The sequence below is a fragment of the Pan paniscus genome, chromosome 3 (assembly GCF_029289425.2).
Source record: "Pan paniscus chromosome 3, NHGRI_mPanPan1-v2.0_pri, whole genome shotgun sequence".
In the NCBI taxonomy this organism is placed as follows: Eukaryota; Metazoa; Chordata; class Mammalia; order Primates; family Hominidae; genus Pan; species Pan paniscus.
The window spans coordinates 76,493,527-76,514,394 of NC_073252.2; the positions used below are offsets into that span (position 1 = coordinate 76,493,527).

The 20,868-nt window shown below is 37.2% G+C and overlaps 1 protein-coding gene across 2 annotated transcripts in view; it reads left to right on the forward strand.

Annotated features, from left to right (window-relative positions):
* The window catches only part of SCFD2 (sec1 family domain containing 2), a 514,139-nt gene that overhangs the window by 58,889 nt on the left and 434,382 nt on the right, over nt 1-20,868 (forward strand). For both annotated transcript variants that reach the window (XM_055111552.2, XM_003806459.5), the window contains one exon: nt 16,872-16,999. In XM_055111552.2, coding sequence (XP_054967527.1) covers nt 16,872-16,999 — 128 coding nt within the window. The remainder of the gene's footprint in view (nt 1-16,871; nt 17,000-20,868) is intronic.

The following is a 20,868-nucleotide window of genomic DNA, read 5'->3' on the forward strand; positions in this document are numbered from 1 at the left end:
GAAAAAAGTTAACTGGATGTAGTGCTGGTAGTCTAGCTACTCAGAAGGTTAAGGTGGGAGGATTGTTTGAGCCCAGGAGTTCGAGGCTACAGTGAGCCATGATTGCACCACTGTATTCCAGTCTGGGCAACAGAGCAAAACTCCAACTCAAATAAATAAATAAATAAATAAATAATAAAGGAAGAAAGAAAAAAAGGAAAAAAGAAATGAGAAAACTGGGGTTTATAGAGGTTAGTTTACCTTGTTGAAGGTGATAGAGCTAGCAAAATTGATTTTGAGCTCAGCTTCTGATTACAGAATTCATCTTTTTTTCTTTTACTCTAAAAGCAGTCTCTATATTTGTACTTTATAGAAAGCCATCATTCGATAAATAGAATAATATCACTTTCTTTTTCTATCAGGATTATCTTTACCTTTTGTTTCTGTTTTTGTTTTCTGTGGGATGACTTTTCCAATATTAGAGCTCAATTTTGGTAATTGTTTTATGAACCATGTTAATTGTAAAAGGAGAAAGGTGAGTTTTAGAATATAGCCAAGACCTGTATTATCCAACACTAGTCCATGACTATATTACTCTATTTCTATGAGGAGTACAATGTAAGAGTCTCTAAGGGCTTTATACAATCTAGAATTTGGCTTTACTCTTATTTAGAATTTTCTTTGTTTCAGGGATTCCCGTGCTTTAAATGTATTAGGTTCCCTAAGGAAGAAATCTCAGGTCCTCAGAGCTTATGTTTTATATAAAGAGATTACTCAGAGCATTTTTAATTTAAATTGTTTTAACAATACCCAGCATAATTTTTACCCTAGGAGAAGGGTTGTGAGCATTTATATGCTTGGTATGGCTGCATTTCCTCTTTACATTTACTTAGAGAAGTATTTCCAAATTTAGCTGGAGAGCACCTCATTCACATACTCAACTTTTATGTTTTAGCTGCTTGGTATTTTTTTTGAATTGATTGATTCCTTTATAAAACATGTATTAATAATTCTAAATATACAAAAAAGTTTCAGAAATAGTGTAAGAAACTTTCCCCTCACCTGAAACATTTGAGAGTAATTTGCCAACATGATGCCCATCACTCCCAAATATTTTAGTATTTATTTCTCTCAAAGGGATATTTTCCAACATAGTCATAATAAAAAATCAACAGATACATTACTACCCTCATTAGAGTATAGATATATATTGTAGATTAGACAAGTTCCACCATTTGTCTCAATAATGTCCTTTGTAAAAGCGAAAGGATGTCAGTCAGAAGCACACGCTGCATTCACTTGTCATTCCCTCTTAGTCTTTAGTCTTCCCATAACATTGATGATCTCGAAAGTTTTGAAGAATACAGACCAGTAATTTTGGAGAATGTTCTTCAGTTTATGTTTGTTTAATGTTTCCTCACAATTAGATTCAGGTTATGTATTTCTGGCAGGAATATCACAGAAGTTATGCTGGGGTTGTTGTTGTTTTTTTGTTTTGTTTTGTTTTGTTTTCGAGACGGAGTCTCATTCTGTCGCCAGGCTGGTATGCAGTGGCATGATCTCAGCTCACTGCAACCTCTGCCTCCTGGGTTTCAGCAATTCTTGTGCCTCAGTCATTGAGTAACTGGGATTACAGGCATCTGCCACCATGCCTGACTAATTTTTGTATTTTTAGTAGAGATGGGGTTTTGCTATGTTGGCTAGGCTGGTCTTGAACTCCTGGCCTCAAGTGATCCACCTGCCTTGGCCTCCCAAAGTGCTGGGATTGCAGGTGTGAGCCATTGCGCCCTGCCTGTTTATTACATCCCATCAGGTGGAACATAATTTAAATTCGTCCACTTATGGTGATGTTAGCTTTGATCACTTGAATAAAGAAGGCATTTTGAGATTATGTAAATAGTCTCTTCCTTGTCAAATTTTAATCCACTGCTTTACCATCTATTAATATTTCTTGACTGAATTATTTCTGTGATGGCTGAGAATAGTGATTTTTCCAATTCTATCATTTTCTTTACATTTCTTAATTGATATTTTATGGTAAGATAAAGCTCTCTGTTCTCCGCATGTATGTATGTATGTATGTATATATGTATTTTTTATGTGTATATTAGCATAAACTAATAGATTCATATTTTATTCAATGGGTTATAACTCATTTTTTATTATTTGCTTTGATGTTAATATTGTCCCATATTTGGTCAATGAGATCCCCTGACTTCATAACCATCGTTCTTTGAGCATTTTAATACTTTCTGGTATATTTCAAATTCATCTTGTACCTATCCTAGCTAGTCCTGGAATCAGTCATTTCTCTAAGAGCACTGATTCTTTTTGGTGGAGAATTGTATTTAGAAACCAAGATCTGGGCTCAGTGTGCTTGCTGCTTTTGGGGTGTCACTGTTCCCAGGGCCTCACAGTGGACACAGCTAAGGAATTTGTATACATACACACACACACACACACACATACATGTGCACATGTATTTACATTAATCATTCTTTTTTTTTTTTTTTTTTTTTTTGAGACAGAGTCTTGCTCTGTCACCCAGGCTGGGTTGCAGTGGCACTATCTCGGCTCACTGCAACCTCTGCCTCCTGGGTTCGAGCAATTCTCCTGCCTCAGCCTCCCAAGTAGCTGGGACTACAGGCACATGCCACCACGCCTGGCTGTTTCTTTTTTTTTGTATTTTTAGTAGAGACAGGGTTTCACTGTGTTAGCCAGGATGGTCTCGATCTCCTGACCTCGTGATCCACCCGCTTTGGCCTCCCAAAGTGAGGCCAGTGCACCCGGCCGATCTTTATTTCTATGCTAATCTCTGTATATTGAGAACTATGAGTTCCCAGCAATACTTGCAATTCTAAGCCAGCATCACAAGGATTGATTTTAAGTTTTTTCCCTTTGCATATTTGTAACTACTTCTTGAACAGCAGTTGAGTAACCTGACCCTCTTATCCCTCAGTAGATTTACTTACTTTGCTCAGTCTCCTGTATTTAACCAATATAGTGTCAACATTGCTGCCTTTTCCTCCTCCTCTATGTGGATGCTGCCTCCATCACTCCTGGTCTCCAACATAAATGCATCCTGCCCCATGCTCTGCATGGAGACTCCATACCATTTAGGCTCTGATATTTTGGTTTGGCCTGCTTCTGCACTGGAGTCCTCTTCACCCTTCTCAGTCTGCTCACCTGCTCTGGGCTGCCACTGCCACAGTGCATCATACTCTTGGTGTGGGTATCCTTCTCACTCCACTTGGCCTTTGACATCCTGAGCCAGGCTGCAGCTGCCCACCCCTACACAGACACCCTTCTCATTCCATTTTGGCTCTGCCACCCTGGGTCAGACTGCTGCCACCCTCCATCCCATGTGGATGTCCCCTCAATCTGGTTGCAGTCTGATGCTCCCACCCACCCTCTTGGGCCCTTTGTGCAGACATCTTCCTCTTCCTGCTTGGATCCCAACACCTTGTATTCAGCTACCAATCCTCCCCAAGACGATACCCGCTCACCCCTCTCAGGCTCTGACACTCTGTGCCAACACGTTTCCAGCCTGCTCATTACATGAACTCTGCTGCTATATCAAGACAACTCCCTTCTAGGCACCAACTAATGGCTTTTGGATTAAATTATGAAGTTTTTTGTTGTTTTTTTTTTTTCTTATTTGGACTTTATTATAAAGACAGATTTTGCTTGGTTGTTTTTAAACTTAAGTGATCAGTACCTACTTATAGCCTCATTCTAAAATAATGTCTGTATACTTGAATAGTCATGGGTTTAATTTGTTAGTTAAATTTTTTGTGATTTACATTAAAATAAATAGAGATTAATGACAACTAAAGATGTTCACCTGTGGACCTATGAAAATCAACTTGCTAACCACATCTTTAGGACACCGTGGTTTAGATTATTCATTTAATGGCAGTCTTGGTTGGTTTGTGTTTTCATTCTTTTGATCTTGGTACTTGACAAAACTGATAGCAAGACTGCATATCTTCTAGGAATGAGAAGATATTTTTTTCTTTTTGTCTTGTATATGGTTTTAAATAGGAGCGGTGATGGTGACTCTCCTTGCCTTATTTCTGATTTTAAGAGGAATATCTCTAACGTTCCCCCATTTATAATGATGTTCACAGTAGACTTTTTGTAGATTTTTTTTTCATCAGGTTAAGGAAGCTCTCATCCTAATTTACTAAGATTTAAAAAAATGTTTTAATCATGGGCTGGGCACAGTGGCTCATGCCTGTGATCCCAACACTTTGAGAGGCTGAGGCAGGTGGATCACTTGAGCCCAGGAGTTCGAGACCAGGCTAGGCAACACGGTGAAACACTGTCACTACAAAAAATACAAAAATTAGCTCGGTGTGGGGGCATGCGCCTGTTGTCCCAGGTATTCAGAAGGCTGAGGTGGGAGGATTGCTTGAGCCTAGGAGGTGGAGGCTGCAGTGAATTGTGATCACGCCGCTGCACTCTGGCCTGGGTGACAGAGCGAGACCCTGTCTCAAATAAAATAAAATAAAATAAAATAAATAAAATTTTAAATAACGAATTGGTGTTGAAATCTGTGAAATGTTTTTCCTGAATCTATTTAAAAGATAGTATGTTTTCTTGTCATCTGTTAATGTGGCAAGTTGTAATTATAGACAGTCTAAGACTGAATCATCCTAGCATATTTTGCATAAACTCAGCTGCTTTGTCATGGTTTGCCATTTTTTCATATACTTTGCCATGTCTTGGTGTTTTCTTCTTTAGTTCCTTCAGGTTTGATTTTGGGGGAGAGTTAGTAGTCATGTCCCTTTAGTATCCTAAAAAAAACTGGACAAAGTGGCTTAAACAAGAAGCTACCTGTTAAATATTGTTTGAACTGAAGGGTTAATGTTGCTTATGCTTTCTGAACCTTAGCCCCCTTATCTGAAAATTTGGTTATAATAATGCCTACCATATATGCTTGTAAGACTCAAACGAGATAAAAATAAGTCAAAAGTCTTGTATAGTGACTTCCCTTTGGGATTTCAGATTTACCTACTTATTTTTATTTTTATTTTTTGTAGAAAGCTGCTATCAGTAAATCTCACAAAACACATTCCAATGATGCCTTTTAGTTCATTTACTTATTCAGACCATTTGCAATTGATAAAATATGGTATCTAGAACCTTCTTTGTTTATTGCAGGTCTAGATTGTACTTGAAGCTCAGTCCTGTGTCTTTTCTTCTATTTTTTACTCCTTCATCTTTCTTCTTTTTTATTTCCTGGCTAATTCTTTGTGATTTGATTGAATGGTGCAATCATTTTTGTTAATCATTTATGTTTTGGTGGGTCATGGCTCTCGAGTGCATTTTACCTTCAAGAATGGGAGAGCTTCTAGGAATGTGTTATTAGAATTATTGTCCTCTGTGTCCCCTAGAAAGGCAGTGAGTCTTCTCTCTTTTTTTTTTTTTTTTACTGTCACAAATATGTAAGCGTGCGCGTGCACACACACACATCTGTAGTAATTTTCTAGGTTATATTACGTTCTTAAGGAGAGTGAATATCAGAAACAAAAGTAAGAGGGATGTTAGAGTTTTTATGGTGAGAAAAGGAGTATTGCAAGGTGGGTTAGGGTTGGGGATAGAGGGCCGGATTGTTGGTTGGGGATCATATGTATCTTCTCTTGGTGAGGCAAGCCTCAAGAACCTTACCCATGTGTCACAATTTTATTTTATCTACTTTCCTAGGCCTTATTTGACTAAGACATAGTTAATTAGTATCAATATTTGTATTAACAATATTTTCTTGTTTTCTGTTTCTTTGATGCTCTGGCACCTGGAGTCTAGAAATAGCAAACAACTAGTCAGGGAATGAGCCTCTCATATGCAAACTTATCAATCAGAACTCACCCCTCTTCCCTCTGCTGGGCTTTTATGCTCCCAGCCAATATTCCCCTGCCCTCATCACCCCAGTGCCATGTACCAGACAACCAGAGCCCACAGAAATGATTTAAACCAGCACATCCTAAGCCCCCTCAGCCTGCTTACCCTGCCTTGGCCATTCCTTCTCACAAAATCCACAATAAGGGCATGTGCCTATGTTTTTCCCTTGTTCCCTCCGCCTCTTGACCAACCCTGGTGCTTCCCCATGTGGCCCTGCCTGGCATGTCATGCCTCCTGTTTCAAGGGGTCTGTGAGTATAAGAACTTCTTCCTTTTTGACAGTCATTTCTGTCCCTATGTATCCTGGATACTTTTTTTTTTTTTTTGGAGAGACAGGGTCTCACTCTGTCACCCAGGCTGAAGTGAACTGGTATGATCATAGCTCATTGTAGCCTCAAATTCCTGGACTCAAGCGATCCTCTTGTTTCAGCCTTTTAAGTAGCTAGGACTACATGTGTGTGCTACCATGCCCAGCTAATTTTTAAATTTTTTTTGTAGAGATGGGGTCTTGCTAGGTTGCCCAGGCTGGTCTTGAACTTCTGGCCTCAAGTGATCCTCCTGCCTTGGCCTCCCAAAGTGCTAGGATTATAGGTGTGAGCCACTGTGCCTGGCTTCTGGGTACATTTTTAAATAGTATCGAAGACATTTATTAGGGGATGGTGTGCTTCTAGTCTACAAGGTTGAATGTGAGTGCAAATTGTTCAATGCTTTCCTAACTTTTGCTATTCCTTGTGGGAAATATTCAAGACCTGTGTGCTTGTTATCCCTTTATTTGGGGTTTTTACTAGGAATTCCTGTCTCCTTTATTAATAGGGTAATTGTGGCTGCAAAAATTTAGAAGGAAGCCTGAAGATTCCTCTTTACTCTGTTCCTTAGGCCTGGAGCCTTTCGAAGTGGTTTCCCAGGTTTTTGGATATCATGGAACACAGAAATTAAGCAACACCATAGAGCTCTCTACTTTTGTCACACAATACACACACATACACACACACAGAATTATTTATCTTACTATATTGAAAATGCTTTAAATAGAATATTTTTTACAGGTTGACTATAATGAAAAAAGAAAGGCCAGGCACATTGGCTCATGCCTGTTATCCCAGTATTTCGGGAGGCTGAGGTAGGAGGATGGCTTGAGCCCAGTTAGAGACCAGCCTGGGCAACATAGTGAAAATTCATCTCCACAAAAAGTAAAAAAAAAAAAAAAAATTAGCTGGGCATGGTGGCATGCACCTGTAGTCCTGGCTACTCAGGTGGGAGGGTCACTTGGGCCAGGAAGTCTAGGTTGTAGTGACCTGTGATTATGCTACTATACTCCAACCTGGGCTACACAGGGAGACCCTGTCTCAAAAAAACAACAACAAAAAAGAACTACTGTATATTCTTCTCTCCTCAGAGTTGTAACACTTCAACACTGTTCTGTAGTTCTAGAGTATCAAAGGAGATAGTACAAAACATCTTAACAAAATCTATGGGAGTTAAGATAGTTAATAATAGGAGCAATGCAAATTCCTATTTCAGCTGAACCAAAACTCAAGCTGGTTTTTAATCAATTGGTTTTTACCAATGAAGAGAAAATAAGCTATAATAATTTTCAACACATCAAGTTTTTCCAAGGCTTTGAAGCTTCATACAAATGTGCATATAGACACAATGGTGTCACCTACCAAAGTGATGGATACTGGAGTCACTGTATAATCATTGCATATAAGATTATGCTGATTGAAATGAACCTTCTTCATGGAGGTGAGTGACAGAAGGGTGAAGCAGGCAGATACATTTGCTTCTAAGAGCTTCTATAAAACTGTCACTAACTCTTTGTCCTAGAGTTCCTTGACACATGAATTAATCCTTAACTTTCCATGGCTTGAATTTGAGCCAAAACACACAGATGTAATCAATCCAGCCTAGAGTTCCCCAGTGGAGCAAGTGCTGATCTGTGTACTGGATCATGTACTAACGTATAGGAACTCAAAGTATATCCTTTAGAGTCAGAAAAATGTGGCAGAGAAGGGATATGTGTTTGGTTTTTAAGTAATCTAATTGTGTTATTGATTTAAAATCCTCATACTGAGTTAATCCATTTATGCGTTAGAAATCTATATGAAAAACAGTCTTTCTTATGCTTTACTGTTTTCTAAGAGGAAATTATTAATACGTTTGTGTTGATTATAGTGTTAATCATTAATGGGCTGATAGAGAGTAGGAATAAAAAATGTTTATACTGAGATGAAGCTCAAATACTCTCTATTTTATGTGATGGTTAAACAGTTAATATGTTGTTATCTAGTCCGTTTTTTAAGGGTGGATTATTTGTGCCTCTCCTTTGTAGACCATATAGGGTAACTTTCTGATGTTGCCATGCCATTTGTAAACTGTCATGGTGCTGGTGGGAGTGTCTTTTAGCATGCTAATGCATTATAATTCGTGTATAATGAGCAGTGAGGACAACCAGAGGTCACTTTCATTGCCATCTTGGTTTTGGTGGGTTTTGGTCGGCTTCTTTACTGCAAGCTAAAACAGTTTGCAGTAAGGTCTTCATGATCTGTACCTTGTGCTGACCTCCTATCTCATCCTGTGACTTAGAATCCCAAGCCATTTGGGAATGCAGTCCAGAAAGTCTTAGCCTTATTTTACCCAGTCCTTATTCAAGATGGAATTGCTCTGGTTCAAACGCCTCTGACAAGCCCAGGTTAGGTGTTGCACTTTCCCAAAGTTCTCAATCTTTGTTTTTATCACCCTGCTGGAGTGTGCTCAGTTTCACCTTCCCTGCTAGATGGCTAGCTCCATGCGGGCAGGGTGTGGGAGGATGCTCACAGCCATGTTTCCAGCATCCATGCCCAGCTCACAGAAAGTGCTTATATTTTGAAAGAAAGAATGAACAAAGGGCTGCTTTCCAGTACCAAAGGACTCTGTCACATATCTTGCACTTAGCTGCTTTTGCTTCTGTTGAGATGAAGATTAATTGGTACATTTGTTAAAGATGAGGTAATTGTTTTAAAAGGTAGTCAAGAGGAAAGATGTCTATTGAAGCCTCTGTGAATAATTTCATTAGAAAACCTACCTTCAGAGTTCATTAAGCTCACCCCTCATGGAAGCCATTATTCCCTGCTGTGAAAAACTATGACTCAGCTTGCCCTCTGTTTAAAATTAGTTGAAATTGTTTGGGTTTTTTGTTGTCATTGGATTTCTGTTGGAATACTGTGACTATTATTGCATATCCTGTGATTAAGCTTAACTTCCCGTGCATGCCATGAAGAAACTGTCTAAGTTTAGTCACAAGATAATGGTGCGCATTCACATTTCACCCTCATCTCTTAATTGCATGCCTTCTACTTGATTGAAGTATCACCATGATTCAACATTCAGCCACCTTTTAAAAATTTTGCTGTCTTCTTTCTATTTTATTTGGTGATGAATATTTCCTGTTAGTTTCTAGCAGACTGCATTTGACATTTCATACATGCCAACCCAAGGCAGCTTCTAAGATTTCATTCAGAGTTGAGTAATTCTGGTGAATAAAGAGCCAGGAATGAACTGAAATGACCATATTTTCATGTACAGAAGTTTCTTGAAAGACCTTAAAGAGCTATTTGTAGCAGGTTATTATTATGTGTATGTCATTGGTCTTCAAACATGACAATTTGTAAAAACAGTTTGATTTTTAAGAATTCAGAATAATTTATCAAAAAATGACAATTAGTATGTATTGGCATTTTAAATAGTTACTGACAATATAGAAACTACTTATATTTCATAGAATAAATATTCTACTTTCATGTTGTATATTTCAAGGAATCTATTTTAACAAATTAAATTGTATTCTAGTAGCTACAATGAATTCAGTTTATGTCTTTTGAAACCATGATATTAAAAACAGAAAAAAGGGAAGAAATTGTTTAATTTATATTCCACAAGCTGTTGGTAATTTTTTTGTTGTTGTTAATTCTTTTTATTGCTGTCACTGGACTTGTGAAAAAGAAAGAGAGGTTTAATAAAAGAAATAGCAGCATGGGATATTCACTCATCTTTTGCTGACTTTTGGAAAGTTAATCAAATTTGTGCATGTGAAGTTTGAGGACCATGGCATAATGGAAACCTTATTTTTATTTTTTATTGATTTTTTGAGACAGAGTTTTACTCTTGTCTCCCAGGCTGGAGTGCAGTGGTGCAATCTCAACTCACTGCAACTTCCACCTCCCAGGTTTAAGTGATTTTCCTACCTCAGCCTCCTGAGTAGCTGGGATTGCAGGCGTGCACCACCATGCCCAGCTAATTTTTGTATTTTTAGTAGAGATGGGGTTTCACCATATTGACCAGGCTGGTCTCCAACTCCTGACTTCAGGTGATCTGCCTGCCTTGGCCTCCCAAAGTGCTGGGATTACAGGCGTGAGCCACCACACCCTGCCTGGAAACCTTATAAATATAGCTTGTTGGGGACCCAAGGAATCTCAGAAATTGGCATTTTAGTTCAAGCCTTTTATTTTACAGAACAGTGTAGAATTATGGTAAATAGATGGATTTTGGAGTTCACAGGAACCTGAGTTCAAACCCTAATTTACTGGGCATGTAATTTGGGTAAACTATTTTATCTCGTTTAGAATCAGTTTTTTCACTTATGAAATGGGGTCAATGATACTTATCCTGAAATGTTGTTGTTATTAAATGAGATAATATAGTCATGCTGCCTATGACATAGTTTTCAATAAGTGAAAATGATAACATTAGTAATAACTGTAAGGGGATATAAAGCACCAAAAAGACTAACCAAGTTACAGAAGCAACCCATTGGCACTTCCAGTGGTGGACCTGAGCTCTAATCCTCCTTTTTAATTTTTGTAATATAATGAGTTGTTAGGCAAGTCGTTTCACTTTGTCTCAATTTTATCAGTGTTAAAAATTACTAAGTAGAGACAGGTGGGCCTAGTGGCTCATGCCTGTAATCCCAGCACTTTCGGAGGCCAAGTTGGGTGGATCACCTGAGGTCAGGAGTTTGAGACCAGCCTGGCCAACATGGTGAAACCCCATCTCTACTAAAAATACAAAAATTAACCAGACGAGATGGCGCATGCCTGTAATCCCAGCTATCCGGGAGGCTGAGGCGGGAGAATCACTGGAACCTGAAGGTGGAGGCTGCAGTGAGCTGAGATCATGCCACTGCACTCGAGCCTGGGTGACAGAGCGAGACTCCTTCTAAAAAAAAAAAAAAAAGAAAAAAAGTAGAGGCTATTTCCCCTTCTTTCTTTCCCAAGGACATGTTGTACATAGAGTTAGAGCTAGATTGGAAATAATACCTGTAAGGCAATTTAGACTAGGTTTTTGCTTTTTCAGTTATATGAATGATATATATGTAGAATGATTAAAAATTCATCAAAGTCTTCTTGGAGGGAAACATTTAAGGAAAAAGGCTGAATAAAAGTGGAAAATTAGCATTGTGTAGCCAAGTGACTGTCAATGGCTAATTTTGACCCACAAGGGGAATAGTATGATATTGCTTAAAACAAAAGTGTGCAGAGTTCTTAGAGCTTTACCTGCTTCAGGAATTAATGTGGATCTACTTTACTCTTCACTCCATTCCATCCTGTCCTTTGTGGGACCCATGTGTGAACTTAAAGGATATCATGGATTTGAAAAGAGAACCAACATGAAAAGTGAAAAACAATTGACGTTCTGCATAATTGATTCTCTTTGATGATTTGCATAATATAAGCATGGCATGGTATAGTATTAAGATTACTGGGTTTAGAAGCCATTTGCCTCAGTTGTGATTTTGCCTTTTAAAGATTGAGGGTACTTAAATCAGTCAGTTGCCTCTCTGAGGCTCTTTAAATTGGATTTGAGGAGCTTCAGATAATAGTTTAGCTCAGGAGATGAGGATCAAATGAGATATAAGAAGTTTTGTAAATTCTGAAATGCTTTTGAAATAGAATGGAGTGATGGTATTTGAAACTATATTTAACATTGTATTTTATTCACCTTTCAAAAATTTTCCTTAATTTGTCCATCAGGGGAAAAAAAAAAAAACAACTCTTTTAGGGTGGGCCTGATTATCAAAAAGATGTTGACCAGCTGTTCCTGAACTTAAGATAAAAGATTAAGCTAGATGAATGAGATTTATAGTAGAGCACAAAGGGTTTAGGTATAAATAGAGTCTAATCAGAGTTTTGATTTGTTTCTTCAAACAAGCTGTAGTGTTTTTCTCAGGAATATTATAAATTTTTCTTTAGGTGCTTTTAAAAACTACAAATAGATTTTTCATCTGTCTGTATTGGGTTAGGTAGAGTCCTGCTGAAGATATAAAGATGATTAATATCTTTATATTAGCAAACCTCTAATGTTTGCTTCTGACCCAAGAGTTGTACAACCATTTAATAAGTCAGTCTGGAAATAGAATATAGAATCTGAACTCCTTGTAAAAGTAATAACTATAGTTTTAAAAGGTCCTGCAGAATTTTACAATAATTAAATTGAAGAGATAAGCTGAAACAAAAGTCATTGCTTAAAAGTTTTTGTAAGAAAAACACTAACTTTCTATAGCTGTCTGTTTTGAAGTAAGCTATAGTAAAGTTCTCAATTTTATTCCTGAAAAATAAAAATTATTTACATCAACTTGTCATATATAGGGAGATTGCTTGCATTGGAGTTTTCAGTGTGTGTGAATTCTACATTATCTATTGTTGACCTTTTCATATTAGAAAATGAAGTCGCTAACAGTGATTGTACATATATGTACACAAGTAGTGGGGGAAGACCACTGCAGTTCTACAAAAGGCTTCCTTCTATATCTTACAAGAAAATTCTGCCCTTTGATTTTTCTTTTATTACTACTGCTGCTGCTACTACTACTGCTGTAGCGCTTGTGTGTCAGGATTTGTTCTAGGTGCTTTAGATGTATTAGCCCATTTGATTCTTATAACAGCTTACTGAATATGTACTATTACCATCCCCATTTAGGAGAGGAGAAAACATGTACAGAGAGAAGAAGCCCTCCTAGGGACATAGAGCTAGTAGGTGGCAAAATGGCACCTTGTGTTGTTTGGTCCAGAACCTATGCCCCTGCCACTCTGCAGTCTTGCCTAGTAATAATCTACCACACTGGCCGTTGCATATAGTCCTCTCTGTATTGCTTATTTCCCCAGTAGGAAAACAGAAAGTTTTGCACAGTTGGAGATGATAAAGATTTACATATAATCTGCTATTGCAATTATAGTATGGATTTCAATTAACTTTTCTTGACATAAAGTTTAATATCAGGAGTTGATTTCATGTGAAAATTCAGTTGTATGAAATACTGCCTATTGGATCAACTTTTATGAGCATATTAGAGAAAGGCAGTGACTTAACTACCATGCTCAACTCAGATGCTCATATAGGTGTACGTGTGTGAATTACCACATTGCAGTAATAGAGTGACTTGGTGAAGAAGTGGGTGCAGGAGACGAAATACCAGTAAGTATGACTTTGACCTTCTTCAGTGCCAATTATTCAGAGAACCTTAATTAACTTGTAAATGTTCCCTTGATAAACTTAAAATGACCATGTGTAATGTGAAGTTAGTATGATGTGTTTAGAAAACTGTTTAGGACAGGAAGCAGGCATTAGGAACTCTCACACATATCTAGACATTCAGATTTTTTTTTTTTTTTTTTGAGACGGAGTCTCGTTCTGTTGCATAGGCTGGAGTGCAGTGGTATGATCTTGGCTCCCTGCAACGTCCACCTCCCGGGTTCAAATGATTCTCCTGCCTCAACCTCCTGAGTAGCTGGGATTATAGGCGCACACCACCACTCCCGGTTAATTTCTGAATTTTATTAGGGGCGGGGTTTCTCCATGTTGGTCAGGCTGGTTTCAAACTCCTGACCTTGTGATCTGCCTGCCTTGGCCTCCCAAAATGCTGGAATTACAGGTGTGAGCCACTGCGCCCGGCCCAGAATTGTTTATATCAGCAAAACAATTTTTAAGAAAACATGACCTGAGTATGTATCACTGTTAGAGATCATGGAAACTTTGTATTTCTTCTAAAATATTTTAATAGACAAGAGCCAGATAGTACAAGCTTCAAGTGACTTTAGTACATCTGTACTAATCAAGATTGTATGAATAATCATATTCAGTGTAATTAAGTAAGTGAATTCATCCAATATATCACAAACTCTTGAACATAGTGAATTAAAGACCATGAATATAAGACAATAACACTTATAACAACAGTAATACTAGTAACAACTACAACCACCACCACACAACTTACATTTATTGTGAATCAGGAAAGTGCTTTAAATGAATTATATTATTTAATCCTACAACAATCCTGTGAATTCACTATTATAACTTCCAACTCCACAGATACCAAAAAGAGAGCATTAATTATGTGCACAGTTACACAATTAACAAGTATCATTTATTCAGTATTTACTGAGTGTACCCACCAGAGATCTGCACTGTTCTAGGTAGTGAAGAATTAGCAATGAGTAAAACAAAGTCCTGCCTTTATAGAAGGACCCCACCTTTTATGAGAGAGACAGACAACAAATAAACATGGAAACATAATAAGTCAGCTGGTAATTAGAATTATGTAGAACAGTAAAGCCCAGTAAGTAGACAACAGAGTGCTAGCATAAGGTGCTGTGATAGGCATTGTCACTTTTTTAAGCAGGGCAGTAAGGGGAGACCTCTCTGACAAGGTGATGTTTTAGCAGATACCTGGAGGGAGAGAGATATTTGTAGAAAGAGTGTTCCTGTGCTTGGAATACGGGAGAAGAATGGTCTAGGAGGCCATGTATTTGGAGTGGGTGAGGAGGAGCATGGTTGGAGTTCGAACCCAGATTTATCTGACTGTGGAGTCCACAAACCACTACACCAATCCGATGGGGCAACCACAACGTTACCTAACTTACTGTGATTTTAGAGATGAATTAGCCAGATACATATTCTCATGGAAAAGAGGAGGGTAGTGACATTCTACTCTGAAAGTTCTGGGTTGCGTTGAGACTTATGTGAGAAATCCCTGTGTTTTGTGTAGAGGTATTGTTGAGACTAGAGAACAATTATGAAGCATAAGTTTGGGAAACTGGGATTGTAACTCCCATGCTCAGAATTCTTCCATGGTTCTTCAATTGCCTGCAGAGCTTTAGAGAAATTAAGTAACTTTCTGAAAGCCTCATAGCAAACAGACCTGCTTTTGAATTATGATAAAGACTGTATTCATAACTGCTGAGCTATGCTGTTCTTCTCAAAGTGTGAAATCAATCACATGCTCCTTGGCTTCCTGTCACCTACATATCAAAGTTGACATGACTTGGCAAGGAATGCAGAACCCCCAGAGTGTGGCTGCACCTTCTTTTATGCTCTCCTTCCACTGCCCCTCCCCGTGCACCTTGGCATGCAACAGAACAGTGCTCCTCAGGGTCATGTTCCTAGGATTTTTTGCATTCTGAAATGTCCTTCTTTCTCTTGTTTTGTAACCAAGATTTTATATCTTTCTTGAAGCCTTTTTTTTTTTTTTTTGCCATTTTCCTTCCCAGATTGAGTTTTAACTTCTTCCTAGGCTGCTTTTAGAGCTTATGTATCTTTGTACTTGCTCATCATTTCCAGTAGAAATCATTCCTTCAGTCCCTATCCTCCCAGCTAGGATTATGCTTGCATAAACACCTATGCAAGCATTGACCATGGCTTTTATTACCACACTTTTTTAGTAATTTATTTGCTTTTGTATCTGCCTTGTCTTCTAAACTATGCCATTCAAAGCTTTTTAAAAATCTATATCCCAACCAAATACAGGGCTTGGCATGTAGTTTACCTGCTTACTTAAATTAAACTTAAGAATATTAGATGCAGAGTTATAGTGGTGACAGATTTGATCAGATTAAAACAAGTGGAGTATGTTGAGCAGTAATATTAGTTCATTATGGAAAGATACATGATAATAAAAACTATTCAATGAAAGATTATAATGTGTCAGACATTAAACTCAGTGTAAAAATATATCATTCTATTATTCAATATCCAATTCAAATTTGGAAGATATGTCTTATTAGGTATAACTTTAAAACTAAATTAAAATCTTAATAGATGTAACTTTAAAACTAAATTAAAAATGTATTTATTTTTGAACTATTACTAAGTGAATAGTAGGAGAGTGAGTAGGGCTTTAATTGGAGGAAAAAGTCTTTAGAAAGGGACAGAAGTCATCCTTGTTTCTTTGTATTCAGTTTTTAAAACGTTACTACAAATGTGTATACTTGGCTACATGGCAGAGATCTTCCGGAAAGAACACTGCCCTCATTTATAATTTGGACATAGCATGTTGGGTGAGACAGAGGGCTATTGGAGAAGTGAGCCCAGATGAGACCTTGCATATAATGCAGTGCTTCGTGCTGTTATCAACGGTTAATTGTAAAGGTTTTAGTAAGTACCATCCTTCCAACCTAAGGCCCAAAGTGGGATACTTCAGGCCATGGCTACTTAGCATAATTCCTGATTTTCATTTAGTAGGAAGCCTACTAATTAGGAAGTCTGTTGAGTAATTTTTGAATGAAATGCTCATTGCTGATTGCTTTGTTTCTTGGACAAGTATTTAATCTCGAATTGATATAGTGCTTATAATCACTGATAAATCATTTTGAGACTTGCATTTAATTTTGGCTTATATAACATTTATATTACTCTAGTGATGTTGAGTTGAATTCTGAAAGATTTAAGTGCAAAATCTTTGAAAAAATTTATCACATAGTTTTCCCACACTTCTCATCACACAGTACAGCTTTTCTTCCTTTTTTTCACTTGATTTTATTGTTTCCTTAATTTCTCAATATTTTCTGCCAATTATGTGAATTAGACATTCTTTATTTAATCCTAATACTTAGAGTTTATCAGTAGGAAAGACTACCTTAATGCTCAAAAATATATTTTAAAAAGTATTTTGCTTTCAACCCTTTCCAGTATCCAGTAGAAATTTATTCTAAAGCTCTTTTTGTGATTTTCCTGCAGTGACACCACAGTCAAAGCCCTATGGGAAGCTTTACTGAACACTAAGCACAAAGAGGCAGTGATGGAAGTTCGGAGACATCTAGTGGAAGCAGCAAGCAGAGAAAACCTGCCAATCAAGATGAGTATGGGTAAGCCTAAACCTAGGACACAGGCAGCCTCTGAGGAAGCTTATTTAAACCTGTTCTGAATTGTGGGCCAACCTAGCCAACATGGAATCTAGGCCAAAGTAGTAACGACTTTTGTATACTGTTGAAAGAATAGGGAAGGAATATGTGCACACTGCCCTTGGGCTCAGCAATGACCACTTTTCTTAGATTCAGCTTTGGGAACTCTCTAGGAGAGTTTTTGCTTACAAAGAATAATTATTTTAGTTTCTTATTGATCTATTTTAGAACTGTCAAAATTGGTCTGGACTACCTCTCCTTAATTCTATTCTACCCCTACTCCCTTTTCCCCCCCATTCTTCCCCTATTCCCCCACTTATGGTGGGTAAAAGTTCTCTTATTACTTTCGAATTAGTGACTGAAATGGTACTGAGAAAACAATTGAGCAGTCAGACATGGTCTGGCCTAGTCCCTCACCCTTAGAGTCCTAATTGTCAAGTCACATCAGTGTTATTTCTTCTTCACCAGGAATTACATACTTAATTTTTCTATTTCTCGTTTTTTTTCACATCCAGCTTTGTCTTTGGTATTAGATGAATATGATTGCAATGGAATTTAAGTTTTAAATGGCTTTTTTTCTTTTGATCAAAAAGTCAGAGAACCACAGAACTAACACGTTGATTTTAGAAAAAAAATTTGGCTTTTAATTTTTTTGTTTTAAAAATTATTAAATAATTTTATTGATACAGAAATATTTAAATATGGATATTGAATCTGGTTAATAGGTAGAATTTGTTTCTGGAAGTTTGCAAAATTTTATTTTTCTCTTTTAAAAATAAGGTTTCTCTCTTATAATCTGTTCTTAGGTATTCAGTAAATATTAGTACATTTTACTGGATAGGAAAATTTTTCTTTGCTGAGATTCATAGGCCAAGTTCTTGATTACACATGGGGGCAAAAATCAAACTAAGTTGAAATAGAACAAAATTTGAAAGTAGCAGAATATGGATGAATCTAGGAAGAAAAATGTTACAGGGTTATAACATGAAAAGAAGATGACTTTTAGTGTATTAGGTAACTATATTTGAGGGCTGCAAGGAACATAATGATGATAAGAAAAGTGAAATAACTAACCATTATTGAGAACTTACAGTATGCTAGGTCTTTGGACTGTTTATATGTGTTATCTTATTTCATTCTTAGAGTAATTCTATGAAACAGATACTATTAGTATCCCATTTTGCAGGTAGGGAAACTGAAACAGAAAAATAAGTTGCCCAAGGCCATATATCTGATAAGTGGTAGGACTGGAATTCAAATCCAAGAATTTTGATGCCACGTAATATGCACTTTATTTATAAAATCATCCTAATTTATACAGCCAATGCCAGAAGTGGTTTTGAAGGGTGAGAGCTCTTTTACTCGTTTTGAATTAATAAATGAACTATCATACTAAAAACAATTTAGCAGACAGACATGCCCTAGCCTGGTCCCTCACCCTTAGAGTGGGTCTCAAATTTGCTGCACTGAGATATCCTGGCATTTGACTATTAATTGTCCTTCCTTTCTTCCTCCTTTCTTCCTTCCTTCTGTCCCTCCATCTCCCATCCCCTTCTCTCCTTTCCTTTCCATAGCCCTAGGTACACATTAGTAACAAGTGTATTTACCTCACTGAGTGTCTTATTCTTAAGTATGTTGAAACAAGAACTAATTAATATTGTGAATCGGCCGGACGCAGTGGCTCACGACTATAATCCTAGCACTTTGGGAGGCCAAGGCAGGCGGATCACGAGGTCAAGAGACTGAGACCATCCTGGCCAATATGGTGAAACCCTGTCTCTACTAAAAATACAAAAATTAGCTGGGTGTGGTGGCACGCACCTGTAGTCCCACCTACTCAGGAGGCTGAGGCAGGAGAATCGCTTGAACCCAGAAGGCAGAGGTTCCAGTGAGCTGAGATTGCGCCACTGCACTCCAGCCTGGCAACAGAGTGAGACACCGTTTAAAAAAAAAAAATTGTGAATCAAGGAAAGTAGGAATGCACAAAGGGTCTTGATGTTAAGGTTAATTTATATTGTGTTTCAGTGATACAACATTATGATACTATCACAGAGCATAAATCAGTTTCTATTGCTCGATTCAGGACTCTTAAAAGAGCAACAAACTACTTTTCTAAAGGGCTGTATCTTTGAAAAATAAGCAGAGCCACAAATTTTTAAAAAGGACAGGTAATCCCATAAGCAATTCACATTTCAATGTTTGAGTTTTCTGTCAATCAAAAAAAAATTTTTTTAAAGATAGAATTGTTTGCTTTATCCCACAACTCTAGCTAGGGGCTGGGGTGAGAGTGGGAGGAAGAAAGAAGGAAAAAAACAGAGGATTGTTAGCAAACTTCTGTTGTAAGAAGGACCAAAAAGATTGATTCAAAGCATACTCCAACCATGTGCCAACTACTCTTTAGTAACAGATAACACAGTATGGCTGCCCATTTTTGCTTCATATCACTAGCCGGAATTTCTTGTGTCTCATTTTCATATATAAACAGATTCATAACTATGAACAGTAAGGAAGAGAACTGGAACTTGTAAACATAATAAAACATTGATTTTTGAAAACTGTCTATCATATAGGTTATCATATAGCATTTAAAACTATAACATATATTTTAAACTATGCACAATTCTCCCGTCCTTGCTATAGTTTCTACTGAAGTATAAATTTTTCTGACTGTGATAAAGGCTTCTAGTATCTTTGAGATGTTAAACAGATTTTAATTATAGACTCATGATTCCCTTGTATTTAAATTTATGGGGAGGGATCCCATGATTGAAACCTCAGATCTTAAATATAAAATTTCTCAGTACAAGGTAAATTCATGTTAAAACGTTATGAGCACCAAGAGAAATAAACATCATCTACTTAAAGGAAAAATGTTTAATTGCTAAAAGAGAAGAATTCATTTTATTATTGCACATATAAACATGTCATCCTTCTGAGAGCTTGTTATTAAATTGTCAGTTAACTAAATAGATATGTTCCAGAAAAGTGACTTTGAAAACACTGAAATGCAGTTGTATTTTTCCCACTGGCTTTCATAATGAAAAATGTATTCTGAAAGTAATAAAACAAATAGACCATTAGAAATCCATTTGTTTAAGTCTAAAATGGCCACTCACAGAAGAAATGAGTAGATGATGCCCATCTCAAACTCTGGTACATTTTACAGAGAATCTTTCACTGGAATATGATTGTGGTTGAGGAACTTCACATATCTGTCCTATAGTTCTCTACAAAGTGGACATATTCCCCAGTGTTTAATGGGTGGCAGAACTATTCTATTATATTAGAGCCAAAGTGAAACAGATATCTTTATGATACTGTCTTTTCTTTGTAGCCAGAGTTCTTGAAAGAGTGTTCTATGCTTGATGCCTCTGTTTCTTTATTATTTTCTTACTAATGTAGTGCAGTCTGGCTCATGACACTTTTTTACTGGAAAGCCTCCCAGACCACTAAATATAAGGACATTTTTGCCAGTCACCATCCTTCTCGACCTCTTTGCAGCATTCACTACTAGACTTTGCCACTTTCTTATATGTCTCTCTGTGTTTTCTGTGACTTTAGCCTCTTCTGATTGTGATGGAGTATAAAGTCAATTATATCTGAGGGTGAATCACAGTTCTGCCACTTATTAGCCAAACTTCAATTTCTTTGTCCATAAAATAGGGGAAATAGCTATTTTCTGGACTTTTGAAGGAGAATAAAAGCTCTGAGCAGAGGGAAGTTATGACTATCAAGCAAACTGGAATGAGTAAGCTATAGTTACAGTCTCTGCCTATGGGAAAATCTGCACGGGAAACTAAATTATAAGGTTATTTGATGAGAGTGAATGCAAA